Source organism: Sylvia atricapilla, chromosome 26 (assembly GCF_009819655.1).
Source record: "Sylvia atricapilla isolate bSylAtr1 chromosome 26, bSylAtr1.pri, whole genome shotgun sequence".
NCBI classification, from domain to species: Eukaryota; Metazoa; Chordata; class Aves; order Passeriformes; family Sylviidae; genus Sylvia; species Sylvia atricapilla.
In genome coordinates, this window is record NC_089165.1 from 1594808 (window position 1) to 1622363 (window position 27556).

General features: G+C 54.1%; 2 protein-coding genes and 1 long non-coding RNA gene across 12 annotated transcripts in view; 1 reads left to right on the plus strand and 2 right to left on the minus strand.

Annotated features, from left to right (window-relative positions):
- Positions 1–332, minus strand: part of AP3D1 (adaptor related protein complex 3 subunit delta 1) — a 42917-nt gene extending 42585 nt beyond the window's left edge. For all 3 annotated transcript variants that reach the window (XM_066336493.1, XM_066336491.1, XM_066336494.1), the window contains exon 1: positions 1–332. In XM_066336493.1, the coding sequence (XP_066192590.1) occupies positions 1–96 (96 nt within the window). In that variant the 5' untranslated portion in view covers positions 97–332.
- A 7856-nt stretch (positions 333–8188) lies between these two features.
- Positions 8189–12240, minus strand: LOC136371949 (uncharacterized). The gene is made up of 2 exons (XR_010745425.1): positions 12108–12240; positions 8189–8551 (listed from the first exon to the last, which is right to left on the minus strand). It is a non-coding gene; the product is annotated as an uncharacterized lncRNA (long non-coding RNA).
- DOT1L (DOT1 like histone lysine methyltransferase) overlaps positions 11894–27556 on the plus strand; it is a 74874-nt gene continuing 59211 nt past the window's right edge. For 5 of the 8 annotated variants that reach the window (XM_066336283.1, XM_066336284.1, XM_066336286.1 and 2 more), the window contains exon 1: positions 11894–12253. In XM_066336283.1, coding sequence (XP_066192380.1) covers positions 12173–12253 — 81 coding nt within the window. In that variant the 5' untranslated portion in view covers positions 11894–12172. The remainder of the gene's footprint in view (positions 12254–27556) is intronic. The other 3 variants (XM_066336289.1, XM_066336288.1, XM_066336290.1) reach the window with 2 other exon arrangements.

Consider the following 27556-nt stretch of genomic DNA (forward strand, 5'->3'; position numbering starts at 1 on the left):
CTCATCCTCCTTGTGATTGCGGATGCCGCGCACCAGGTCCTGCAGGTTCTTGTCAAACATACGGTCGATGCTGCCCTTCACCATCTTCAGCGCCATGGCGGCGGCGGGGCCTGCGCCGGGCTGAGGGGCCGGGCCCGGCCGGGGGGGCCGCCGCGGTGCTGCTGCCGCTCGAGCCGGGTGAGAGCAGCGGTGCCGGGGCGCTCACATGCCGGGGGAAGCGGAAGGGCACGGGCGGAGCTGCCCTGGCGGACGGGCGGGCACGGACGACCCCGGCCGCGGGCACAGCTCCGGGCGGCGCTGGGGATCCGGCACCGACAAAATGGCGGCCGGTCAGCTGAGGGCTAGGCCACGCCCCCAACATGGCCACGCCCCGACCGCCCGGCCACGCCCCTGGGCCAACCCCGTCCGCATACTGCTCTCCTCCCCGCCCACTCCGTCCAAGCCGCGCCTCCGTCTGGCCACGCCCCCGGAAGGGCCTGGTGCTCCCTCCCGCCTCGCCGCTCTCCAGCCACGCCCCTATCACATTGGACACGCCCCCTTCCACCGCCCCTGTCCCGTCTGCTCACCTCGCTGCTGTCCGGACACGCCCCCTCCCTCTCTGGCCCCTCCTCTAACCCCGCCCCGCCTCTCTTCGCCCTGTAGCCCCGCCCACGCATTCAGACCACGCCCCTCATGGCTTCTGATCACGCCCCGTGCCTGCCCCGCCCCACCCCTCCCTCAAAGCCACGCCCACTCTCCATTGAGCCACGCCCATTCCCCATTGAGCACCGCCCACTCTGTCCAGGCCCCGCCCACTCGCCCCCACAGGAGGATGCAGGCCCAGGAGCGGGATCCTGCGCCTCTCATCCCGTGGGATGGAAAGAACAAACAGCTGTAAACGCACAAGAGAAAACCCCAACCCTGGAAGCGCTTCGAGCAAACACTGAGTATTTAATGAGGGGGCTAAGAGAGGCCTCATTGAGGGGGCCAAGAAGCCGGTGGGATTCTGTGCTGCTTTAGGAGGAGCATCGGTGGTAGGACATGAGAGCTGATCCTGCCCCTTCCTCAGCCCTGCTGGAGCTCAGCTGGAGTGCTGTGTTCAGCTCCGGGCTCCTCGGGATCAGCGAGACATGGAGGTCCCGGAGTGGGGCCCGTGGGCGCTGTGGACATGCTGAAGGGTCTGGAGCATCTCTCGTACGAGGAACGGCTGGGAGCTGGGGCTGTTCAGCCTCCAGAGGAGAGCCAGATGACAGGGGCTCTCAGCCCTGTGTGTCCGTGTCTGCAGGGAAGGCTCAGAGCAGGGCCCAGGCTCTGCTCCCTGGGGCCCAGAAACAGCACCAGAGGAACAGGCAGGAGCCGATGCCCAGGAACTTCCACCTGGACATGAGGCAGAACTTTGCTGTGCAGGTGACCAAGCGCCGACCAGGCTGCCCAGGGAAAGCGTCGGTCTCCTCACTGGGAATATTCCAGAACCATCCGGACACAATCCTGTGCCCTGTGCTCTGGGGTGTCCCTGCCGAAGCAGGAAGGTGGGAGCTGATGGCCCAGTGTGGTCCCTTAAACTTGAATTATTCTGGCATTTTGGGGTTCATTCCCGCGACAGCCACGTCGCTGCTGCCGCGGTCGTTAGTGTCCCAGCACTGGCCACGCCCCCACCTGACCACGCCCCCGTGTGGCCACGCCCCCAGGCCACTCCCGAGGGTCACTCGTGGCGGGGACACGCGTGGGGACAGGGGGCCTGTCCATGGGGATGAGGGTCCTTCCGTGGGGACGAGAGGCAGTCCCTGAGGTTGGAGGTCTCTCCATGGGGACAGAGGTCACTCCCTGGGGCTGAGGAATCCTCCATAGGGATAGAGAGGTCTCTATGGATCTGCAGCTCCTTTCTGGGGCTGAGAGTCCCCCCGTGGGGTCAGGGGTGCCCCCACAGGGATGGGGATACCCCAAGGGGCTGCAGGTCCCTCCATGGGGTGGGGGTCCCACAGGGTGGGGCTGGCAAAGCTCCACGTCTCCCCTTTGCCCGTGGGTGTCAACAGTGGCTGCACAGCCAATAGAGCCGAATTTGGGGCCGTGTCTTTATTGGCCACGCAGCTCCACAGGCTGCCACACCTGAGCCCCCACTGAACACTGTCACCCACTGCCCCAGGTGAGCAGTGTCGGTGTGGGAGAGCTGTGACAGGTGACAGGTGATGTGGTGGGTGACGGCCAGGTGGACGTGGAGCCTTGTGAGTGTCCCCACACGTGTGGGCACAGAGTGGGCACTGGTTCAGTGTCCCTGTGACCACAGCTTGTCCTCTACCCACGTGAGCAACACCCCTGGATGAGCCCCTTCCCGTGGGTGACACGTCCCCACTGCGGGTGAGTGATGACAGGGAAAACAAAATGTACAGAAGCTTCTGCACACTTCCCCACCTTCATCTCCAGAGCAGGATTCCAGCATCAGGGAAAGAAGTGAGATAAAGAGAAAGGAGCTGCAAACAAAAAGGAGACATGACCTTGCCATGATCCACCTGGGATTCTGAGCCGCTGCACAACAGGGGAAGGAAAAGGATTTCTCTTGCTCCCAGTGTTTTTCCCTTTGTTCTCTGCCTTCAGCCCGGGCTTTGCAGCCTGTTTGTGTTGGCCCCGGGGCAGAGAGAGGAGCCCGGGCGTTGTGTTTTATTCCGAAATAGCTGCACACATCAGCCCCTATGCAGGAGGTTTCCCTTTTTATGGGAAAAAGTCAAAAGGAGGAGTTGTGTTTGCTGGAGTCCTCATGGTGTGGAGAACATCCAGCTACCAGGATGAGGCTGTGGGAAGGGCTGGCTGTGCCCACCTGTGCTGTCACTGTCCCCTCCACTGTCCCCCTGCCTCTGACAGGGCTGCTCTCTGAGGGGATCCCCAAAAACCTTGTGAAAATCCCTTGTTTTAACCCAGCCCTTTGCATTGGATCTCAGCCACTGTCACACTGTCACTTTGTCACACTGTCACGTTGTCACACCCTCACACCCCAGGACAGGGCCAGACAGGGAGATGCAGCACCCCGAGGTGTGGGGAACATGTACAGATGGAGCTGGCAAGACTTGATGCCTCAGACTGAATTTCCAAGGATTTCTCCTCCTGAGGCAGCCTGGCTTAGTTCAGCCTCAAAAACTAAATTTGGGACATGACTGACTTTTTCACTCCTTTTCCTTCGAATGCTGAAGGCTTTGGAATCCCCTTATGATCACATTTAATTAAGAGCATTGCTTTAAACCTAATTGCTGCCACCAGTGTTACCTAAATCTTAACATTCCCACATTCCCAGCTTTTGTCTTTCCTGGCTTTTGCAGCTCAGATTTTTTTTTTTTTTTTTGAATAAATTACGCCACCTCCTGTTACGTTTTCCCTGTTGCACTTACGCAGGCAGCATTCCCAGGGAAGGAATTTTCCCACTCCAGCCGCTGACATCGAGCATCCCTAAGGAATTCTGTGCCTTAGGAGAGCCCCGTGACGAGTTGCTGAGTCCCACTGTCAGTGGGAAAACACAATCCCGGCCACCAGATCCCCGATGGAGCTGGATCTGAGCTGCTTTTTAATTTTCCCCCATGGCACTGCTTCCAAGAGCTTTCTCCCCATTCCTGGCACTTGGAGCACTCGGTGGATTTCCCATCCCAACGAGGTTTAAAGAGGTTGTACTTGGGTACGTTAATTGTGATTTTTGTGTAAATTGGTCTGAAGGAAAGAAACCTGAAATTGGGGCTGTTCATCCTCCAAGGGTGCAGCCAGGGCTCCCATGACAGGATGTCCATTTTGGAGTGCTCATTTCGGGGTGTCCCATGCCTGGGTACCCATACTGGGGTGCCTGTGCTGGAGTGTCCTCACCAGCAATCCCATGCCAGGGTGCCCTGGGCATTTTTTGGGGCATCCCATGCTGGGGTGTCCTTTATGAGATACTCAGGATGAGGTGACTGTGCCAGGGTGCCCTGTCCCCTGGTGACAATACTGGAGTATCCCGCTGGTTATATACTGGACAGTAACTATATATAGTTATATAACTATATATAGTGTCATATGTATAGAATATAGCTATATATATACATAACTATATATAGTTATATACTGGACAGTGGGTGACCCAAGGATATATACATTTTTTGGGGCATCCCATGCTGGGGTGTCCTTTATGAGATACTCAGGATGGGGTGACTGTGCCAGGGTGCCCTGTCCCCAGGTGACAATACTGGAGTATCCGTTTTGGGGTGCCCATATCGGGGCGCCCCATGTTTCAGTCCCCACGGTGAGGTGTCTGTGACAGGATGCCCATTTGGGATGCCCATTTTGGGGTGCTTACACTGGGGTGCCCCATGCCCTGGTGCCCATATTGGCGTACCTGTGTTGGAGTATCTTTGCTGGGATGACCGCTCAGAACGCCCTTTTTGGGGTGTCACAGGTTGGGTTGTCCTTGGTGCTCAGGATGGGGTGACTGCACCAGGGTGTCCTGTCCCTCTGGTGACAATAGTGGAGTGCCCATCCTGGGCTCCCTTCTGTTGCCGTCCCCATGCCGAGGTGTCCGCGACAGGATGCCCATTTTGGGATGCCAGTTTTGGGGCGCATCCTGCTGGGGTGCCCATGCCCCAGTGTCCATACTGGGGTGCCTGTGTTGGGGTGTCTTTACCGGCGTGCCCGTGGTGGGGTGTCCGTACAGGTGCCCCATACCGGGGTGCCTGTTTTGGGGTGCCTCTATCGGGGTCCCCCACGGCCGGTGCCCGTCTCGGGGGCCGGTGTCGCGGTGTCCGCGTTGCCCCGGCACAGACCCCGCTCCGCCTGTCCCCGCTGGTCCCCGCGAGGTGGCGCCTGCGGCCCGGGAGAACCGGGGGGACACGGCGGGACCTGCCGGGGCTGGGGACACGCCTGGGGGACCTGTGCCGGGGGCAGGGAGAGCCCCACCGCTGGCCATGGGTGCCCCGTGTCTGGGTGATGGTGAGGTGTGGCTGGATGGGGGCCATGGCTCCCGATGGGGCACCCAGTTCGGGTGACGGGTGCCCCGTGTGTGGCGGCTGGTTGGGGGTCACATTTGGGTGGAGGTGATGGGTGCTCACATTTGCACGGTGGGTGACCCAAGTGCGGTCCCACCCTGTCACTAGGGCGTGGGTGACGGCTGAGCGGTGGCGTGGGGCGCGGGGGCAGCGGTGTCCCCGCGGGCCAGGCACGGGCCGGGACACGTGGCCACGCGGGGACAAGGGACCCATTCAGGAGGCTCCGTGTGCCTGGGGGCGCTCCGGGCCCCGGGCGGGTGACCCGGCTCTGGCACGGCCGCACGTGCGGCCAGCACTGTCCCCTCGCCGCCACCCCGTCAGAGCCTTCGTGTCCCCACAGTCCCCGCTGAAAGGCGGCCGCGGGGTTGGGCTGGAGCTGTCCTGGAGCGGGAATGGAGCCTGAGGGTTCAACACCCGCCTCGTGCGCACAAATTCCACATCTAATAAAATGTTTGGACTCGGTCCCAAACGATGCCACACTGGAGCGGGCCCGCCCGGCGAGAGGCTGGGAAGAGCCCGGGGCCGGGGAAGGATGGGCACTGCGCTCCCTCTGCCTGTGAAATGGAGCCAGGACGTGCCCAGCCCCGGCTGCCCTCAACAAGGGGGCAAAAAGGGCGAGAGGGGTGGGAGACAGCAACGGGGACACCCCAGCCCACCCATGGGACCTGGTTTGGCCTCTCTGTCCCCTCTGCCAGGGGCCAGGGCAGGGCAGAGGGTCCCTGGACAGCACCAGGGGCTCTGCAGAAGTTCTCCAGCAGTGTGGGGTTACACACAGCCAGGGCTGCAGCATCGGGGGATTCAAGCTCCAGCAGAGCCTTAAAGGACCAGATTGGGTTTGTTTTCCCCTGGCAAAACAGAGACGATGGGAACCTCCAAGGGCTGGGTGGGAGGGAGCCATTGTGTTCCAGTGAAAACATTCCTGGTCACTTCCCTGGGGCTCAGGGCTGCTCCAGGGGCTGAGCAGGTGACTCCTGTGCCATCAGCTGTGCCTGGCACAGGCAGTGTCCCTGCGTTTGCCCATCTCCCTCCTTGCTCAATGTGGGGCTCTGGCTCCTCACGTACAGTGCTCCCATCACTGTGTGAGGGAGGCTCCAGCACTGGCAGCCACCTCTCCCTAGGGAGAAAAAGCTCCAGACTGGGCTCAAACCCAGTCTGAGATGCGTTGAGACCAGTTGCAGGACCAAAAAGGGGACACTGATAACCACAAAGTGGCTTTATCCTGTCTGGACCTCCACTGGCACCCGCACAGCTTTGATGCCTCACCCCAGTCCTCAGTATCACCAGGACTCTCAGTGCAAAGGAAACTGTTGCATCACTTTGTTGTTGTGGCAACAGCAGCCAGAGCATCCCTGGAGAGGTTTGGCCCAGAGAGCTGGCAGGACAGATGGAAAGGACAGATGTTGCTGTGTCATGTGCAAGGGAACTCCCTGGTGCCATGCAGGACTGACCCCACAAAATTAAAGTGGGGCTTGGAAAATTGCACAGGAGGAATTTTGCATGAGGGAAAGGAAAGCTGTGCACAGGCTTCAGAGCAGGGTGTGGGAGCAGAGAGCTGACTCCATCCCTGGGGCTATGGACCACCAGCATCCTGCCCTGCCACTGCGGGGGCTCTGCTTGGGATGTTTAATCTGATGGGAACAAACACGCCTGCATTAACCTGCCCCGCGATCCAGCTTGTTATTGTCAGCTAAATTGGGTCAACAGTGAAGACACTGTTGCTGGAAGGCAGGTTCACATCAGAGGAGCTGATGTGCACCTCAGATCCCTGCGCCAAGCACTGGCCCTGCCCGAGGATCAATGGATCCATGAACACGACAGAAGCCGACCCCACGGTCCAAGGGGAGTAACCCCAGTGTGGGCTGAGCTCCAGAGGTGCCTTTGCACGTGGTTTGTGCCCAGAGTGTCAGAGCACTGCTTGTGCAGTGTCCTTGGTGCGTTAATGCCCTCCCTGTGTCCTGTGCATGCCTGCACAGTTGGGAGCCCCATTCCAGGGGATCCCTGCCTGGGGCTGGGTGGGAGCAGCAGGGCAGGAGGGGCTGTGCCAATCGCCTGAGGGCACCAGCTGCCCACTGTACACTCTTGCCAGGGGAAAAAATCTCTTTTCCAGTGCTACAGGAGTGGAGATTTGTGCACGGAGCTGTGCACAGCTTCCCCATTCCTCCCTATCCAAACTGGTTCATCTGGCGGTGGCAAATAAAATTCAGCCCTGAATTGTGCCAGCCTGGAGCCAGGAGCTGCAGCTGGGGGTGCACCAGGACCAGCACACCAGGGGAGGAGATGGGAACCTCTCCCCCAACAAAACTGCACAGCAGAAAAATCCAACTGCTGCCAATATTGAAGTGGATTCTTGAGTCTCTGAAATGCCCAATGCTGCAGGTCACTGCCTGTGTCTCTGGAAAAACATCAGCCTCTGGAACCCTGGCAGCACCTGGCCTGTCCTGGTGCAGTGCAGAAAGGAGCTGTAGGGGAGCACAGGGCAGAGAATCAGGGAATGGTTTGGGAGGAACCTTAAAGCCCATCCAGTGCCACCCCCTGCAGGGACACCTTCCACTGTCCCAGGCTGCTCCAAGCCCTGTCCAGCCTGGCCTTGGGCACTGCCAGGGATCCAGGGGCAGCCACAGCTGCTCTGGGCACCCTGTGCCAGGGCCTCATCACCCTCACAGGGAGGAATTCTTTCCCAAAATGCCATCTATCCCTGTCCCCTGGCGCTCAGAAGCCATTCCTCTGTCCTGTCACTACATGCTCTGGTCAGAAACCCCTCCTGAGATTTCTTATAGACCCCTGACACACCCCAAAAAGCAAAAATTCAGAGCTGCCTAAGGGGACAGAGTGGCTCCCAGCTCTTGGGGATTCTCACATCTCTCAGGGGCGAGTTCAGCTCACAGAACCAGCAGAAAACAAGGCATTGCCCTTCCTTGCTTCCATCTCTTCTCCCAGATGTAAAACCAAGAGAAATCAGTGAAAAGATGTCCTGATTCAGGCAGGTGCTTCAAAAATGACCCACTCCCCACTACCTGTCAGGAGACATCAGCTCCAGCACTGAACCCTGCATGGTGGCCAGATGGTGGGGATTCATCTGGGAAATCCTGGAAGCTTCCATTACTCTTTATTAACAGCCCAGGAGCCTGCTTGGGCCACACAAGGACTTGGACGACAAACTGATTAAAGACCAACCTAACGAACTCAAAGAGAATTCTTTAAATGGAGCCTGCTGTGCCTTGGAGAACTCCTGCCATGTCTATTTATTTAAATTTAATGGAATTTTTGTGGTAAGCTAATTAAAAATGAATTGATTATTTAAGAGGCAGTCAGAGCAGTTTAAGCACTGCTGACTTGATGATTTTAGTGTTTTCCTTAGAAAAGCGTTCCTAGCAATGGAGCTTTCTGCACGTACAGACGTTTAAGGGGGAGAAAAAGGATACAAAGAGGGGAGTGGATGAGTTTGGAGCCGGCCTTGGAGTGGTTTCTGGATAAGGGAGCAGCCATGGAGACAGGAGCAGGGGCACGTCCCAGCCCCCATCACAGAGCTGTGCAGCTGCCCCCAATAAACAGCTCCTGTTTCTGCTGAAGGCAGAGACCTGTCAGAAAATACAGGTGTTAAATAATGTACAAGATCCCACTGCAGGGAATATCCTGCTCTGGCACTCGCTGGCTCTGGATGCATTTCCTGCACGGTGCATTCCCTGCCTTCCTGTGGAGCACAGGGCCACAGGCTGACGCCAACCACGGGGCCAGTTTTCACCCCTGACACTGGGTGCCTCCATCCCAAAGGACTTGCAGAGGGTCGCCGAAAGCAGGAGGCTTTGCCTGGCCCTGGAGCCGTATCCTAGAGCAGGAGCAGAGCGGCACAGGGGCACCAAAGCTGAGCTCCATGGCCCCCAACCTCCCCAGAAGGGCTGAGCCACATCCTCTCCAGCAGGATAAAAGAATGACGGGATTAATAAACTAGGGACAACAGCCAGGAGAGCCAGATGGCAAAAGCATCCTGCCCCGAGCCCTGTTTACTTGTCTTTGGCTGAGAAAGTGAGGAACCACAGGGGGAAAAGATCCCAGCCCACACCAGCAGGGCAGGGCAGCAGCTCCCAGCACAACTCCCACCACTAGTTTGATGGCAAAGAGCTGGTTTTCCTTCCAGGTGGCGTCTGGTTCTGCTGGACCCCGCTGCAGCTCAGGGCATGGGCTCACCTATCCCCGGCTGGGCTACGGGCACCTCCTCGGGGTGCTCCTGTCCCCAGCTGACACCGGTTTGCAGCTGCTCTCGCAGTCCTCAGATGGAGCACGGCACCCGGCGCGGTGTCGCTGTCCCCTGGCTCCCTGCGGCAGTGTCATGTCAGATGCCATGGAGAAGGTGTGGGCTCCGGGCTGATGTTGGGTGCTCTTCCCTCGGAGCGCAGGCCAGGGTGTCACGGTCCCCAGATGTCCCTGCACCCCAGGACAGGCTGGCAGGGCCTCCGAATGTCCCCAAACCCCAGGGAGAGCACACAGATACCCTCAGGTCCCAGGACAGGGTGGCAGGGCCCCCCAAATGTCTCTGTAAGCCGGGGCAGCGTGTCAGGGCAGGATCACAGGGCACTCAGACACCTCCATGCCTCAGGACAGGGCCCCAGATGTCCCTGCACCCCAGGGCATGCGCATGTCCCCGGAAGAGGGAAATTATCACCCAAAAGGCTGAGAAGGATGAAGCTCTGGCCTGATTTTATCGCCCAGCTGGGCACCTATAGACATGCAAAATGCTGTCACCGAGGCCATCAGCGGCCACTATAGAGATGCAGGACGGTGTCACCGCTCCCAGCCCCCAGCCAGGACACCTCCCGGGGCTGTCGCTGCCCGGCTGGGTGCGCTCAGCCCTGCTCCCAGGTTACACCGTGTTGTAAGGCTGTAGCGGCAGCTCCCGATGCTGCTCTCGGCACCCAGTGCTTGTTGTCTGCGGCTGATGGACGCCGTGCCCATGTCACCCATCCCCGTGTCCCCCGATGGACCTCGTGCCCATGTCACCCATCCCTGTGTCCCCCTGTCCCGTAGTCCCCTTGTCCGCGCTGGACACTGCAGCACACAGGGCTCAGCTCTGCTCCCCCACGCCACTAAAGCTGCTCCTTGGAGCTGTGTGGAGCCCCTGGCACGGTCCGGCACACACAGCCATGTGCGAGGGGGACCCGTCTGTGTCCCCACGTGTGACACACCCCCCATGACTGTGACCATGTGGCACCAGGCAAAGCTTACACATCACCTGCATGCAGACTTTGCACCAGGAGCCATGTGGGCTCGGGGGCTTGGTCCAGTGACCCGTGAGCATACCCTGGTGTCACACGACTGTGACAGTCCTGTGCCATCACATGTGTGACAACCTTGTGTCCCCTTATGTGTGTGCCAGCCCTGTGCCATCACACCCGTGACAGCCCTGCACCATCAAACATGTGCCAGCGTTGTGCCATCATATGTGTGCAGCCCTGTGCCATCATGTGTGTGCCAGTCCTGTGCCCTCACACGAGTGTGACAGCCCTGTGCCATCACTTTTGTGTGCCAGCCTTGCACCACCACACAAGTGACCCAACCCTGTGAGGCCACAAGAATGTCCTATGCCAGCCTGGTGCTGTCACATAGAGGTCCCACCCTTGCCTTGTCTCACGTGTGTGGCACCACCGGTGCCATATGCCACCTTTGCTGTGTCATGATGGGATTCCAGCCTGGCAACCCCCAAGCACCTTGTGCCAACCCCATATTGTTACACGGAGGGTCACAGCTCCTGTCACATGGAAGGTCCCAGCTTGTGCTGTCACAAGAGTTCTCCACCCTTACACAGCCCCTGAATGCCATGGCCACCCTTGCCTTGCCTGGCCTGTGACAGTGTGGCCCATCCTGCTCCCGTGTGCCGTGTGTCATCCTCACTCTGTCACCTATGTCACATCACAGCCCGTCCTGCTCCCATGTGCCACCCTCACCTTGTCACACATGTGTGACGATGTGGTGGGTCCCTTCCTGTGCCCATGTGCCACCTTTGCCCCATCACACGTGTGTGACACTGCAGCCTGTCCTGCTCTCCTGTGCCATGTACCCCACTGGCCCTGTCACACGCATGTGACACTGCAGCCCGTCCTGCTCCCGTGTGCTGTGTACTCCTGGCCCTGTCACACATGTGTGACACTGCAGCCTGTCCTGCTCTCCTGTGCCATGTACCCCACTGGCCCTGTCACACGCATGTGACACTGCAGCCCGTCCTGCTCCTGTGTGCTGTGTACTCCTGGCCCTGTCACACATGTGTGACACTGCAGCCTGTCCTGCTCCCGTGTGCCATGTACCCCCCATGCCCTGTCACACATGTGACACTGCAGCCCGTCCTGCTCTCCTGTGCCATGTACCCCATGCCCTGTCACACATGTGACACTGCAGCCTGTCCTGCTCCCATATGCCATGTACCCCTCCGGCCCTGTCACACATGTGACACTGCAGCCCGTCCTGCTCTCCTGTGCCATGTACCCCCCTGGCCCTGTCACACACGTGTGCCATGTACCCCTCATGCCCTGTCACACGCATGTGACACTGCAGCCTGTCCTGCTCCCATATGCCATGTACCCCATGCCCTGTCACACACGTGTGCCATGTACCCCATGCCCTGTCACACGCATGTGACACTGCAGCCCGTCCTGCTCCCATATGCCATGTACCCCATGCCCTGTCACACGCGTGCGGCCCCGCAGCCCGCGCTGCCCCCGTGCCAGGTGTCACCGCAGTGTCACCCGGCCGTGCCCGGGGTGCCGTCCCCTCCGGCGCGCGGAGGGCCCCGCGGGAGCGCGCGGCGCGGGGGCAGCTGAGGACAGGGGGAGGGAGCGGAGGGAAGGGAGCGGGGAGGGCCCGGGGCCGCCCGCCCCTCTCCTGCCCGCCCCTCTCCGCCCGCCCCCTCCCCGCGTCTGTCGCGTCGCTCGGGCCCGGCCCGGCCCGGCCCCGGCGCCTCATTGTGCTTCGCCTCACGCCGGCCCAAGATGGCGGCGGCGCCCGAGAGCCCCGCGAGCCGCCAACGACAATAGAGGGAGGGCCGGGCCCCGCCGCCCCCCGGCACCGGCCGCCCCTCCCCGCCGCTCCCGCCGCCCCCCGCCCGCCGCGCCGCCCCACGCCCCCGGCCCGGCCCGGCCGCCGCACCCCGCCCCGGCCGGCCCCTCTAGCATGGTGCGGGGCCGCCGCCGCCTCGTCCTCCGGCTGCCGACATGGGCGAGAGGCTGGAGCTGCGGCTGAAGTCGCCCGTGGGAGCCGAGCCCGCCGTGTACCCCTGGCCGCTGCCCGTCTACGTGAGTATGGCCCGGCCCCGCACCTGCCCCGCGCCCTGTCAGCGCCCCCGGCCCTGCGCCGGCCCCGGCACCCGCCGGCCGAGCCCTCGGCCCTTCCCGGGAGCCGCCGGGAGGATCGGCCCCGCTGCGGGAACCCCCCCGGAGCCCCGGCCCCGGGTGCCGCCGCCGCTCGCCTGGAAGTCAAATCCCCGATTTCATTTTATAATTGGTTGACTAAACCGAAGGGCGGGGAGGAGGAGGACTGGTTAATGAAAAGTTTTCGTGTTTTCCTCGCGCTGGGCTCGTGTAAGTGGTTAATAACCGGTGTTGCTGCGAGCCAGGTGGGATCCAGGGATTCTGGATGGGGGAACGGCGCTTAAATTACGGATGGCCTCGGGTGATCGTGGGGACCCCCAGGACCAGCCGCAGAGTGGGAATAAACAGCGGCCAGCGGCGGGTCTGGGTCTGGAGGCAGCGCTGGTGTCTGGGGCTGCCGCCAGTTTCCCTCCAGCCATGCCCTTGGAGCTCCCCTTTTTTATTTATCCCGAGCAGAATTCGAGCCAGCCGCAATCCTCGTGCTTCCAAATAAAATGTCACTTGTCCTTGCTTAGCTACCGAGCGGCGTTTCTCCTTAACTTGCCTGACTTTCTCCCGAGCCCGGACGAGCGATGTGTGACCTTGATAACAATGTCCATGTTCAAATTAGTGACAATCCCACGAGAAGCGAAAGGCTCCGGGGAGGGTATTTTTGGATGTGTGTAGGCTTCTATCAACCCTTGAGCAATTCCTCTCCCTGACTGCGTGTAGCCCCTCGGAGCACAGTTCGCAGAGGCGAAACGTCTCTCTATATGTTTACTTGGCGCAGCACTGTTGATGATCCCTGCGTTCCAGGCTGTGCTGTTGTACGTGAGCCGCTTCCCGGCGAGAACACGCTGGGACGCCCAGGCTGGGGCAGCTGATACTGCTGATGTCGTTGCTCGCTTTGGCAATCGCTTGTGTGTGAGTGATTAGGAATATATCGCTCGTGGCACGGGGAGACGGCTGCCTGCTCCTATCTGCCGCCTGCCTCTCGGGGCTGCTGCTGTAGCCGTGCTTTTCCAAAACATCCTCCATGCAGGGCTGGCGTGCCGTTCCCGGCGTGTCTCCCAGCACACACTGGTTAAACGCAGCCTTTCCTGTTTGGGCAGCTCTGTCAGTGTTGGCGGGCGCGCGCTCTGCTCAAATTGTCAGAAACTGAAAGTACAAGCGATGACCGGGGTCGGTTTTCCTCGCCAAATATTAACTCGTGTCCACCCCCACCTCGCCGAGCGGGTTGTGTGAAGCGGAGGTTAAAGATTACGCGGGATAGGGGTTGTTCTGAGAGGGAGGAATGGTTTTATGTCTGTTCACAGACATTCCTACAGGCTTAAAAACAGAAAAACCGACACCCCCGTTATTTTAGGGGCGAAACGTGTGTGTTTTGCGGCATGGAAAATAGGGATTTACTGGATTTGGGAAAAACTTGAGCAGCTGGTTTTGAGGATGGCAGAATAAATAGAATTTTTTCTCAGTTAATCAGAAATGCAGCGGATGGAGGTGGTGGAGGGGGTGGGGGTGTGATCCCCTCCATGTACTGAGAAATACCACAAACCCCAAACATCCTGCCATTAAACAGTCCTCTTGGCATTGCCGGTTCTCCCGGAGTCATTCCCGAGGGGATGTTTCACCCGGAGCCGGGCAGCATCGCGGCTCCGGGGAGCAGAGCGCGGCGGCGCGGCCAAGTCGTGCTCGCACACACGCACACCCCGGCGCTGGCCGCGGCTCCGGCCGAACCCTGGGGCTCTGCAAACAAATCCCCGTGTCCGTGGCAGCGCTTGGCCTGCTGACATCGTGCTCTGCTGAACTGCAGCCGCGCTTTCCCCGCGCTGGCGCGGCCCCGAGCTGCCGGGAGAGCTCGGCTCACTTTGACGTAAGCAGAACATTTCTTAGTTTCACCGCTCGTGGTTCCGAGGAAACAAGGTGGGATAGCCGAGAGGAGGGAAAAAAAAAACCCCAAACCACAGCACACTTCTAAGAGTTTTATTTAGCAGCGTTTTGGTTGCTTCCTGTTGTACTCTGTGAGATGTGTTTTGCCAGGAGAGCTGGAGGGAAAGGGAACGGGAAACTGACGGTCCCGGCTGGTTATTTTTGGTGAGAGCAGCAGCGGCGGCAGGAGTCATGTTTCCCAACATCCGAGGCTCTGTAGTGTGAACCTGCTGCGTGCCCGGGCTCCGCGGTGTGATGTAACCCTGCCTTGAGTAACTTGGCTATTTTTGTGCTCTTACTACATCTTAAATTAGCGGCGTCGGTGTTGCTGCGTAGAAGACTGGTCTCTCCCATTAATGGACGCCTGCATTAATACCGCGTCTCTTTATTGCTGAGCTGCTGCTTATTTCGTGGATAATAGGAAAAGTGGGCTCTCTCCAGACTGCTGAGTCCAGATAATAGCTCGGCTGACAACCCGGCGCTTGTTGGGATGCTAAAAGAGCCGGGGAGGCTGATGTGAAACATGTATTTCCCTCCGAGTCTAATTAGGGCCGTGGGAGGAGAGAGAGCGGCGGCGGTGGTGCAGCTCCAGCCTCCCACTGGCTTCCACACAAAACTGAAAGTGCGGCTCCTTCCCCCGCCTTCCGCCGCCTCAAAGGAAAGGCCACGGCGCCCTAATGAAGCCGTGGTGAGCCGTGCTGGCCGTGCCACACTGTGATGAGTAAGTTGAATAGTGCATGGTGAGTAATCTCTCCTCATGACTCACAAAATATTTTCTGATGTTGACCTCTGTTTTTGTGACTGCCCCACTTAATCAGAGCTGAAGTGAGTGTACTCTTTTGTGCGCTGGTTAACTCCTCGGCTCCCACGTACCTGCCCCACTTTTTGCCGGTGCCAGGTTGTCAAGGGATCAGGGATACGGTGTTAAAATTTTAATTTTGATACTGCGAAAGATACAGGCCTGGATCAAGGAAGTATTTAGGTGAGAGACCCGAGTTAATAGATCTAACTGGTTTTAAATAGGCTACTGCTGGTGGAGGATGGAATTTTCAGTCATACTTCAAGTATTGCTAAGCATAACGTGGTACTCATTACTTAGATCTGAAGGGTACAAGGGCTGAAGTTCCCTTGTGTAGTTTTAAGACTTGCAGATATTTAGGGTTTTTCCCTGAGAATTTTTCTTAAAATGGTTCATTCTCGTGTCTCTGACTTTTACTATAGTTAAATTTGAATATGGATTAGATTTAAATGTGGGGATTTTTCATTTTATACCACAGTAAGGTCTGCCTGATCTGTGAGGTGTCTCAGGTTGTACTTTGAACTCCTGACAAGTTCCTGTGTAGAGTCGCAGGCTGTTGTGTGTGCAGCAGGGAGAAAGGGGTGGGGGTGTTGTGGGGTGGATCAGCTCTGCAGTCTGGCCTGGCACGGTTCTGCTGATATATCTGTGGCACCAGAGAGAGATTGCTTGCACAGGGAGCTGAGCAACAGGAGGTTCAGAGCTGCTGAAGCTGATAATTGCCCCCAAAATCAATGTTTGCTGGACTGCACCCTATTGCAGCACGGAGCTGGTGAATGTGGAAAAGCCTGTTTGCAGTCTGTCAAAGAGAGGACACTGTGCCTCATTCATTTGCTGTCCTTTAGGCCTGCTGGGGTTGGCAGAGTGTCAGTGCTGAGCGGGGACAGGAGGCACAGCCAGGTGCTGAGGGAGGGCTTGTGCAGGGCTCTTGTGGCACCGTGTCCCTGGCCCTGCTGCCTGCAGGTGACTCGCTGCCTGTCTTGTTCAATATGGTGCAAATCCCTTCCAGTTTCAGAATGAGACATCTGCCTGTTGTGCTCCGTTCCCTGCTGGGTGGCATTCCCGTGGCATGTGGCTGCAAGTGTCTGTGTGCATCAGGTTGTTGTGGGTTGTGTTCCCCCTCTCCCCGTTTGACTTGCAAGGGCCAGGGGGGTGAAGTTGTGACAGCACCTGAGAACTCCTCCTGCAGCCCTTGGGGATCCCAGTAGACTGTACTCTGGGTATCACAGAATCATGGAATGGTTTGGCTTGGAAAGGACCTTAAAGCCCATCTTGTTCCATCCCCTGCCACTGTCCCAGGCTGCTCCAAGCCCTGTCCAGCCTTGGGCACTGCCAGGGATCCAGCCACAGCTGCTCTGGGCACCCTGTGCCAGGGCCTCCCCACCCTCACAGCCAGCAATTTATCTTCTGCCCTAGTTACCATATGGTAATACCATTTTTTTCATCTACCAATTTTACTCCCTTCTTCCAGCCTTTGACTCTGTCCCACGAGGGGACAGTCCTGGTTGTGCCACTGTGCACATCTTATCAGGGTGAGGTGCCTCTGCCCTGAGCTGCTGGAGCTTAAATCTCCACATTAGCACCTGTGATGAGAAGTCTGGCTTGAATAATTAATTTATTTGTCTCTGTTGCTCATCGTTACTGCTGACTTTCCACTCAGCTGTGATGGCAAGAAAATTCTCATTTTCTAATTGAGTGTTGTCAAGAGCATCACCCTGCACCTGGAGGTGTGTGTGGCTGCTACTGGGAGTAATGGGATACAAGATTCTTACTACTACATTTTGTACAGGTGGGAGGGTGCAGATTACGAATTTCAGTAGGGTTTTTTTTTTTCCCCTCTCTACTGTCGTGATCCAGCTGATACCATTCTGTCACCAAAGGAATGTGCTGTGCAGGGAGAACTCAAGGGCAGGGAGTGTTAATGAAAATCACAGCCCAGCGGGGATTGTCACCTTTGAAATTAAAGATCAACCCGTGGAGATGAATAACAAACCTTGTTTGAGAATTTGATCCTCTTTTTTTTTGTGCGTGTCACTCAGCTTTCCTGGCAAGACTTTCTGTGATGCCTGGCTTTGGCTGCCCGGGCAGGAGGCAGGTGTGGGAGCGCTGAGTGCCACAGAAAGGTGCTGTAGATGAATTTGGGAAGGACCTAAAGAGGAGCTGAATCGTTCCCTTGGGCTTGGAGCTGCCCTGTGAGGTGGCCCTGTGCATCCTGCTCTCTGCCTGCCACAGATCCACGCCATCCTTATTCCATACCCCGCTGCTCCCCTGTGGGATGAGCTGATGGAAAACACGTTTCACACGTGCTCCGGCTTTCCCGCTGGGCTCAGCCCGTGCTGGGGGCGGAAGGTGAAGCCCCCCGATCCTCCCTGCGCTCCGGAGTGTCCGTGCCTCTGGAGCTGTGTGTGGGGCGGCTCCGGGAGCGGCATCGCTGCAAGTATCTGGGCTGGGAGAAAAACAATAAAAATGTTGCAGTGTTTTCAGAGGTGGTCCCCCGCCCTGCGCTGCGATCTGTGAGTCAGGACCTGCCGGCCCTCCAAAGGAGGAAACTGTTGCTCTGCCTTCGCCAGGCGAAAACCTCCTCAGCTCCTGAGTAATCGCCGATGTATTTCAGCAGCCCAGGCTGGATCCGGGGGGTTTTCCCCGCTGCTGTTGATGCAGCTCGTTGGGAAATGCTCGTGGGGATGACTAATCACTTAGAAAAGCTTGTCTAGGGAAGGAAAGGTTTGAAGAGTTAAGCAGAGTTCCGATTTCTCAGCGCCTCTCTCTGCCTGCCCTGCCGAGCTGTGAAAACACCTGGAGTGGGGAAAGGGAGCACCATGAAACCGGGAAATATTGACTCAGTCGTTTCGAAAGCACTTGGGTTTCTCTAGAGCCCGGCAGATCACAGAGCTGGCACAGTTACATCATTTTTTTCTGCCCTTTTCCCCAGTGCCAGAGGGATTCAGGGGTGTGCTCTTGGGGACAGAGGAGCCCTGCAGCGTTAATTGTGCAGCACGTGGGCAGCACAGAAGAGCACTTTCCTCTGGGCTTTACCCTTTGAAGTAGAACTTGCCCTGAGTGACAATCGGTGCTTGTTTCCTTCTCAAACTCCTTTTGTCCCAAGCTCTGCCCCGTTGGATACGAGAGAAATCATGATTTCAGTTAACAGACATTTTTTTTCCCCAGTTTGAAAAGTGAAAGTTGGTCTCTAGTCATGCATCTTAAGACCACACTAGTATTTATTTTTTTATAGAACTGATTTATCTGAAAGGCAACTGTTGAAAGACAGAGTAGCTGTCCAAGATTGCTTGTTTTCCCTCTTTCATTCATCAGCAGATGAGTGAGGATTAATGTTCCTGTCCTGGCCAAAGTTCCAGCTCAGGCAATTCAGATTTATCTACCTAAAAATCCACCCATCAGCCGCAGTTGGACACAGCACTGAAAGCTCTCAGTGTGCCAAGGGAAATCCATGCCCCCACATGCAGCTCCAGTTCTTGTCCTTCATGGCAGCCTTATTATAAATGGAGATGATTATCCTTTCAAGTCTCAGATACGGGACTGAATTGTGTTGCCTCTGGGAATTTAGGCAAAATATCTTACCTCTTGGTATGTGAGATTTACGGGGGATTTAATCACCCTTCTCCCCAGACATCCATATGTCTACTTTGGTACTCTTCCTTCTTTCTTTTCCCCCTTTCTCATTGACTTGCTTTTTTTACTTCCTACTTTGTGTTAACCTTTAACTGTCCGATTAAAGTTTTGCACTGCAATGACCCACACAAGGACCAGGGATGGGGTGAATTTTTTTGTCCCTTGCGGTGTCTTTTATCACAGATTGATAATCATGAAGTATCTCAACATATTTTTGCTTCAATTATTTTCTCCTTCCTAACAGAAGGATCCACAGAAGGAGGAAAAGTTCATGTTAGGAATTGTGAACATATTTACTTTCATGGTAATTATTAAAGACAAAACTAACTCTGAAGAGGAACAAGAAATAAAACTGAATAGAAAAGTTGGCCACATGCTGCTTGAGCTATCAAATCAAGTAGGGACTATTTTTAGAGCATAGGAAGAAGGTGAGTATATTTTACGGCAGGAAGTGATGGTTTCGTAGATAGGAGGAGATCTGTGAATAACGAAAAAGTTCCTATTCAGAGTATCTTGGTTTGTTTCATTTCATGAGTGAATGAGAGTTTTCTAGAAATTTACACTGAAAGAATTTTGTAGTGTTGGGTGAAAAATCTAAAGAACTACTGAAGACAGATAAATGAAGTATTGGAAAAGTTTTCTGAACCAAACACAACAGAAAGTTCTGAATTATTTCTTTGTTGTTTTCTCTGTACTGTGAAGGGCAGTTTCCTGAGGTTTTTGCATTAATGTATAATTTACTTCTTAGACCTCAGCAACATTATTAATATTTGACAGTTCTAAAATTCGAACAACTTCCTGCATTTGAGGCTTCTCATTGATTCCTCAGCTGGATTCTCACTGGGCTGCAGGTGGTTCCCTCTGCTTCCCACATCTATTGGTAACAAGACCTGGGAGATCAGGTGCTGGCTCAGGGTGGCCTCTGACCCCAGGAGCTGGGTTTGGAGTCTTTGTGGATCTTTCCTTGGCTCCCATCCCTGCTCATTACAGCAAACAGTCATTTGAAATTCTACAATCTGTGAGGAATGCATTGAAATATTGTAGGGTCATTTATAAGGCTTTAAAGTAAAAGCTTGTGGAAATGGTTGGTGGCTGGAAGTTGATGTCTGCTGTTCAGAACTTCCACTGGATCAATGCTCTGCTCTACAAGCTGAAGCTAATAAAGGAAATCCCATATATATTCTTTTGGGTGTTTTTTTTTTTTTTTCAAAGCTCCACACCCAGTGGGTTTCAGACAGAGTACAAGGTTTTACTGCTAATTCCTGTTGTGTGGAATATTTATGTGTGTTAAGTAGGAGCAAAATTTCTGAGCTGTCCAAGACTGAGTTATCTTTACAGAATATAAAGTGGTAATTTAAGCTGTTGTCTCTCCAGTTTTCCCTGCAGGAAAACTGTCTCTCCAGTTTTCCCTGGGCTTGAGAAGGAGATGGTGGCTGCTTTCAGCACCCACAATTTTGGGCCTGTGTGTTGGTTTCTTCCCTTGGGTTCTGTGTGGAGGTTTGTTTCTGGCAGTGTGGATGAGCAGAGATGTCTTGTGCTCCCTGTACCTGCACGGGTGGGGAATTCCTCTGCTGGCACAGGCTGTGCCTGCTGGGGAGGTGCAGGTCTGCAGGTAAAAATGACTCTTTTCATCTCTGTTCCCCTGTGCCTGAGCCGCTCTTACCCTTGGAGCAGTGTTTGTAACTGGTCTGGTTGAGAGGGAACTGAGCCAAAACCCCACAAAGGTTTGGGTTTAGTTCAGGCCTCTCCTGCCTTTGCTGTGTGTGAGCACAGGCGCTGCTGGCCAGAGCAGGTGGTGACTTTTGGGGAAGTGGAGGCAGGGCAGGGGCTGGGGGGGGTAAAACTCTGTGAAATGGTGGCAGGGCTGCCCTGCTCTGTTCAGGGCCTGAAAGCCCAGCACTTCCCTCTGTCCCAGAACGAGCAGTGCTGGGTTCTTGTGTGTGTGCACCTGGCATCACCACAGCATCTGCCCATTGCCTCCAGCTGCCTGGGTGTGGCACTGCCTCAAACTCACCTGGGAGGGCAGTAGGACACACCAGTGAATTGCTGTTTTCCCAAAATGATTGTATTCCCCTATGTATTAAAACAAAAATATGATTTTAAACTGTTTTTTTTTCCCTTTTGTCTGGCTCCTGCTGGGGAAGCTCATCCTGCTGTGACTGTCCTGTGCCTCCAGCTCTCCTGCAGGCTGACTGCATGTTAATGGACTGACACAGCCCCTCCTGCACGGACCAGGGGAACCATTCCCTCCTGCATCTGTGCAGTGTCCGTAGCAACAGTTGGGGTTGCTGTGTGGAAAGGCAAAACTGTGTTGCTGTGGTGGAAGTAGCAGCAGTGAAAGTGCAATCCCTGTTGCAACCATGCTCAATGATTATCCAGAGCAGTTTGGATCTTCTTTCCCAATGCCTGTTTCCTTTGTTAGTTTATTTTGGATCTCAGGCCAACCCTTTCTTTTTATTTAAATGTCCTTATGTAGCCATTAAGGAGGCCATAGTGACCACCGTGTTTGCCATTTGCTTTTGTGCAACAGTAACTTAGAAACTACCGAAACTACCTCAGGCTTGTCTGCCTCCTGCTGTGTGGGAGATGGGCTTCCAAATGCAGTCTTGGGAGCTCTCCCTTCCCTTGTCTTCTCTTCCCTGAAACTGGGAGAAAAAGTATGGATACAAGGTGTTCTCTGCAGGAAAATTCTTTTTTTACATTTTAATAAAACTATATTCTTGTATTCTTTTATATCTGTATTGTGAACGTCCTTGTGCCTTCTTGATTAAGGGAATTGACAGTAATTGGGTGGTTCAGAAGAGACTTTTGGTCCTTGTCTCTCTTGATAAGAAAAATTGTGCTATGGTTGTTGCTATGGAAGCTAAAATGGCACAATCTTGATTTGGGATAGAATTTAGTAATATTAAACGGAGTATTTCTATCCAGTATGGAATACTGCATGGAACAGAGTCTCCCTTTCCCATACTCAAGGTTTAACTGGCATTTGGACACAAGGCAAACACCCTAAAATGCAGAGTGTGGTGGAAGTCAGAGATCCTCCTTTCACCGAGCTGCTCCTGGCTGCTGCAGTGGCTGGAAGTGCTCTGGCTTTTCACAGACTCTTGTGACCCTGTGTCCAGGTGTGCTGGCCTGTGCTCTGGGCAGGGGGACTGTGCTGCTCAGTCTCTCTAGATGGGTTAAGTGAAATTATACTCTGTGAGAGGAGGAACACAAACTTCTGGCAGGCTGAAATCCCCGGTTTGTGAGGGCATCTCTGTGCCACACAGAATGCTGGATCTCCCCTGGCTCCCAGGGAAACTGCAGTGGCTCATGTTGCCTTTCTGGTGTCCAGAGAAACCCTTATCATCCTCCCCAGATGGAAGCGAGGGGTTTGAAAGAGGCACTTGTCCCACCAGCCTTCTGCAAGATTGATTGGCTTTTCCTAATCCATCTTTTTGATCTCTGCTAACCATCTTGTCTGCAGCTGTAACATCCTCTCCTTTGGATTTATGGACTGCTGCCTGGGGAGAGAGAGCTGCCACTGCAGGCAACCAAGCTGTTGTTTAAACCCAGGGGCTGGTGGGACTGACCTCTTTTGTTTTGTGAGTTAAATGGGTCGTGTGGAGATCAGAATTTGGCAAATCCGAATGACTTCAGTTAATCCGTGAGTGGGGTCAGTGTTCAGGATTTGGGAGGAGCTGGTGTTACATCGGAGTGCTGGAAGTGTGTCCACACAGGGTCATTAAAGGGGACACAAGTGTTGCCATTGATTTGTTTGTAACTGGCTTGTTTCAGCTTTGGTTTTCACACATCTGGTGGACAGGGGAAAGCTGTAGATCTGTGCCTCCTGCTCTGCCCCTGCTTGACCACAGCTGCTTTTCACATTTCTGAAGAGCTGCTTTGGTAACCTGGCCTGGTTTTGAGGGGAGGAATCGTGGTCTAGTGAGTCAGAACTGGATCTGAAAGGGCAAGGGTTGCTTTGGTGTGAGACTAGTTTAGTCTGGACAGCCAGAGCTATGCCCAGAAATGTTCCTGCCTAAGAAGAAGAGATGAAGGGTCATAAAAGTCTCTGTGTGGTGCTGGGAAAGTGAAAGATTGAAGGGGCCTGAGCTGTATTTTTTTTTTTTTTTCTAGAACTTATCCAGGTTTTCAAATCATTTGTTCACTGCTCAGGTCTGCAGGCTTTTTGGGCTGCTTTTTCACTACCTGTGTAGGTGATCAAATCTCACAAAGCTCCCACTTTCAGAGAATCATAGAATCCCAGATTTGGGTTGGAAGGCACCTTAAACTCATCCAGTCCTGTCCCCTGCCATGGGCAGTGACACCTTCCACTGCCCCAGTGTGCTCCAAGCCCTGTCCAGCCTGATGAGGTGTAACTTGGCATGAGGGGAAATAAAATCCAGAAAAATATGATGTTCAAGCCCTGATTTAGGCTCACCCCCAAAGCTAAGCACAGTTTTGTAAGAAGAAACCCACCTCCCCCCCCCCCAAAAAAAAAAAAAAGTAAAATTGGAAGGGCTCTGGGATGGTGTTTCTTGTTCCAGGCAGTGCTGGCTGCCCAATTTAACTGAGCAAGTTCTTAGTGTTTGAGGATGGAAACCAGAACATTTTAAACTGTTGCTTTGGGTTACAGATTCACTTTAGACTATGGGTTGTTACACTGGGGGTTAACTGTTCTGTACAGACACACCCTGGGGTCTGGGATATGGCACTGGAACACAGAATGAAATCAAAATCTTGCCATTTAAGTGTCTTAAGGGATGTTAAATTGAAAATTTGTTGTAACCAAAGCAGCCACACCTGGAGGAGGAGTGTAGGGCTTTGTGTTCAGGGGGAATTACAAACCTTTCCCACAGGCAGCTTGTGGCAAAAATGTTGCAAACTCTAATTTACGCCTTACCTTGCTCTTGTAGAGAGTTCTGTAGAAATGTCTGGTTTTGCTGTTTTTAGTAGGAATTTGGTGCTTTGTAGAGCAGAGTTGTGCACAGATAACTCTGGCTGATGCTGATCATGTCATGCACATTGTGATCTCTGTGTGTATAATATGTATTATTGGGGCTGCTTTAGTTCTCTCACCCTGGTGGCAGAGGAAGAGCTGTGGGTGCTGCTGAGTCCTGGAATATCCTGAACTGGAATGGACCCACAGGATCATCGATCCAACCCCTGTCCCTGCACAGACACCCAACAATCCCACCCTGAGCATCCCTGAGAGCCTTGTCCAAACCCTCCTGGAGCTCTGGCACCTTGGGGCTGGAGCCTGGGCAGTGCCCACCACACGGAGTGATTTTAAAATTGGTGGTGATTTTAAAATTTGAGTTAATGAACAAAGAATGTGGTTGTAGAAAAGGATAATGATTGCTTCAATATACATATTTGGAAAGAGCACTGTGTACATTTTGGGCACTGTGCTATTTGGTTTTCAAATCACATATTAGGGTTTCTTGGATCTGCAAGATACAAAAGGTCTTTTTTATGAGGAGGTGAAGGGAAAGATTGAACTCTAAAAAATTGCTCTGTGGTCCAACCTCCATGGCCTGAAGGGTGACAGGAGTTGCAGGAGGACTCAGCTCTGAGTGTGTGGGACAGGAGCTTTGTGTGCTGGGAGCACTGGTGTGCTCAGAGGTACAGCACTGGGAGTGTTCCTGCCTCTCAGCTCCTGTGCTCAGAGTTGTAGGAACATGTGGCTGGAGTTGTAAGAATCGGAAGTGTGAAGCTGTCCAGTCCTGCTGGCTGAAACTGTGCTCCACTCTTTTCCATAGAATGTTGGATGCTCTTGGAAGTGACTTTTGAGAAAGTGTCTCCTTGCTTTCTGTTATTTTTTCCAATGAAATATCTTGGCAAAAACTATTGGACTTTCTCTGGGAACTCACGTTTCAATTTAAAATTCAGCATTTAGGTCGAGGACCAGAACTCTGTGAAAAGTTCAGCTGGAGAGGGTTGGCTGCAGCAACTCAATGTGTGTTTAAGTTTGGTTTGTTTAAAACTTGTTGTGAAGAGCTTTGGGCAGTCTGAATAATTACTGCAGACTGCAGCTCTTTACTTTAAATACTTTCCACATTAAAGAGATAAGGGTGATTGTGAAAAGCTTCCATTTATGTGGCTCAGAAGATTCCAAGGGCCTCTCAGACGACATAAATACAGGAACATTGGAAAGTACATCCAGGCCAGGAGCAGCACGTCGTGTGCTCCATCCCCTCCAGTGCAGGGAGGAGGGAGAGCAGCCTGGAGCAGGAGGAGGGTGAATGGAGCTGCTCTTTGTGACAGGGAGCACCGTGGTGGCATCATCTCATCTCGTGACTGGGAACAGAGCACAGAGGCTGCTTGAGCCTCAGCCAAAAGGCTTCTGCACGCGGGATTCCAGGATTGATGATCTGTGGGAGGCTCTTCCCAGGAGGTTGCCCTGTGGGTGTCAGAGTCCAGCACGACACACGAGCACAACCTGCCTGCAACCTGAGTCATGGGCACTGCAGCTGGGAGAAATAATATAAAACTGAGCTGAGCCAAAACCTCCAAGCTCAGACCCATGGCAGAATAGGAGAAGCTCCAGGCCACCTTTGGGGTGCAGGGCTGGCTGGTGGCTGGGCAGGGTAAGGTTGATCAGGTGCTGCAGCAGAGCAGCAGGAATCCCCATCCATCCTCCCAAGCTGCTGGATTCAGTGTTCATCCCCTGGGGCTCTGAAGGGTCTGGGTTAAAGCTGCTGCTCCAGGCTCTGGGGTGTGTCTGACCTGAACCAGTGCATCTGCTTGGGATGCTGATGGCAGAGGCTGGAGCAGGGTCAGGATTTGGGGGTTGGAAGGTCCATGGCAGAGGCTGGGTCAGGATTTGGGGGTTGGAAGGTCCATGGCAGAGGCTGGGTCAGGATTTGGGGGTTGGAAGGTCCATGGCAGAGGCTGGGGCAGGGTCAGGATTTGGGGGTTGGAAGGTCCATGGCAGAGGCTGGGGCAGGGTCAGGATTTGGGGGGTTCTATTCCATTTGCCCTTTGATTGCCTCACACTCCCTGTCGGTGCCATAACCAGTTGCCTGAACACAGATGTGATGCCTGTTGCTGTTCAATGACTTTTCTCATTAAATCATGCAACCATAATGATGAAATGGGGCTGGAAGTTTCCTAAGAAAAGGGAAGCTGCTCTGTATTCTCTTCAGATACGTTTCCCCCCTTCCCTCAATTTTCCACAACTCTGCTTTGAAGAAATGTAGGAGATCCTATTGGATTTTTTGTGGTTTTTTTTTGGAAGACTTGCTTGAGACCTTGGCAACTTCTCTGCTCTGCCAAAGTCTGTTAGAGAGCAAAGTAAATTTGGGAAGTGTTTCAGCATGGGAAGATCAACCTCAGTAGATATCGAACTGGTTTGGATTTCTTTTTTCCCAGATAATGTCAGAAAATAAGCTCAAGGGTCCCTTCTGCCTGGTGTTTTCATGTGAGGTTGTGCAAAGTCACTTAAATTGGCTGAGCTGCAGTTGTAGACGTGAACTGTGATTCGTTATGTTTTTAGATTGATTTTTTACTTTTTAACCTGAGACAGAAGGATCTGTTAATTAGACAGTTTTTTACTTAGAGCAGTGTTTTCATGAAGACCTGTAGGACAAGGGGTCTCTCGTGTGCTCTGCTCACACTACAAATGTGGGGACTAGAACTTCCTCCCAGGAAATGGTTATGCCAGAATAAGCCTGAATTCACTTTTCCGGTATAATGTGCTTACGTTGATAAAGCAAATTCTGACTCTGCAGGAACACAATTTACTGGGAGAGCTGGATCAGCCCAGGGGGGCTCTGCTGGGATAATTCTGCATGGAGTCAGATGTGAACATTTCTGGGGGATGTTTATGGATGAGCTGCTGTCCTGGGTTATTCTTACACTTGACAGATAAGAAATGAGAAGAAAGAGAAGTTCTCCTCCCTCCTTGTGCCCTCCTTTCAGTGCACAGAGAAAAGAGGAGAGAACACACTCTTTTATTTGTGCACTGAGAGGCAGGAGCAGGTTTTAGTTCAGTTGCTTCCCTGGTTTCTAGGCCAAGATTTATCAAAAGAATTACCTGACATTCCTGGGAGACTGGATTATGGATGCTGCTGTTTTCTGTAGGGTTTGGGCTGTCCCAGCCCAGGGGACTGGAGGAAACACAGCCCCAGATCTAGTCTGGGATGTTTGGGGTGCTGCTGTGGCAGCAGCAAGTTGTTAAATGTGGCCAAGGCAGTGCTCAGCTCCATTCTGTGTGTTCCATTCCAAGTGTCCTGGCTGCTGTTGGCTGTTTTTCCTTCTCCATGTTGTAACTGGAATGTTTTGGTTTTTTGGTTTAGTCTTCTGTGTGGCTTCTAGATTTAGGATTAACTTTTTGTCATCTTAAATAAAAGAGCTATTTTGCTGGTAAAATGCTGTTCTCTCATAGCTTTAGTACAGAATCCCAGATTGGCTCGGGTTGGAAGGCACCTTAAATATCATTTAGTTCCGTCTTCCACCATCCCAGGCTGCTCCAAGCCCTGTCCAGCCTGGCCTTGGGCACTGCCAGGGATCCAGGGGCAGCCACAGCTGCTCTGGGCACCCTGTGCCAGGGCCTCCCCACCCTCACAGCCAACAATTCCTTCCCAATATCCCATCCAGCCCTGCCCTCTGGCAGTGGAAGCCATTCCCTGTGTCCTGTCAGTAACTCCCCATATTAAATTTTTGTCTCCCTCCTGTTTATAAGCCTCTTTAAGGCACTGGAAGGATGGCAGACCTCAGAAATTCTTGCCTATCTGTCCTCAGATTTTTAACCAGGCATCAAAATGGCTGTGTCCAAATTTCTTGGAATGAGAATTTCTGCAGGCCTGGCTGATCCCAAGAGCATGAACTGGTTATACAAGGGAAAATTAGTTGCCTCCTGGAAATAGGAGAGCTGAGATACTGATGGAAAATGCTTCCTTTTGACTCAG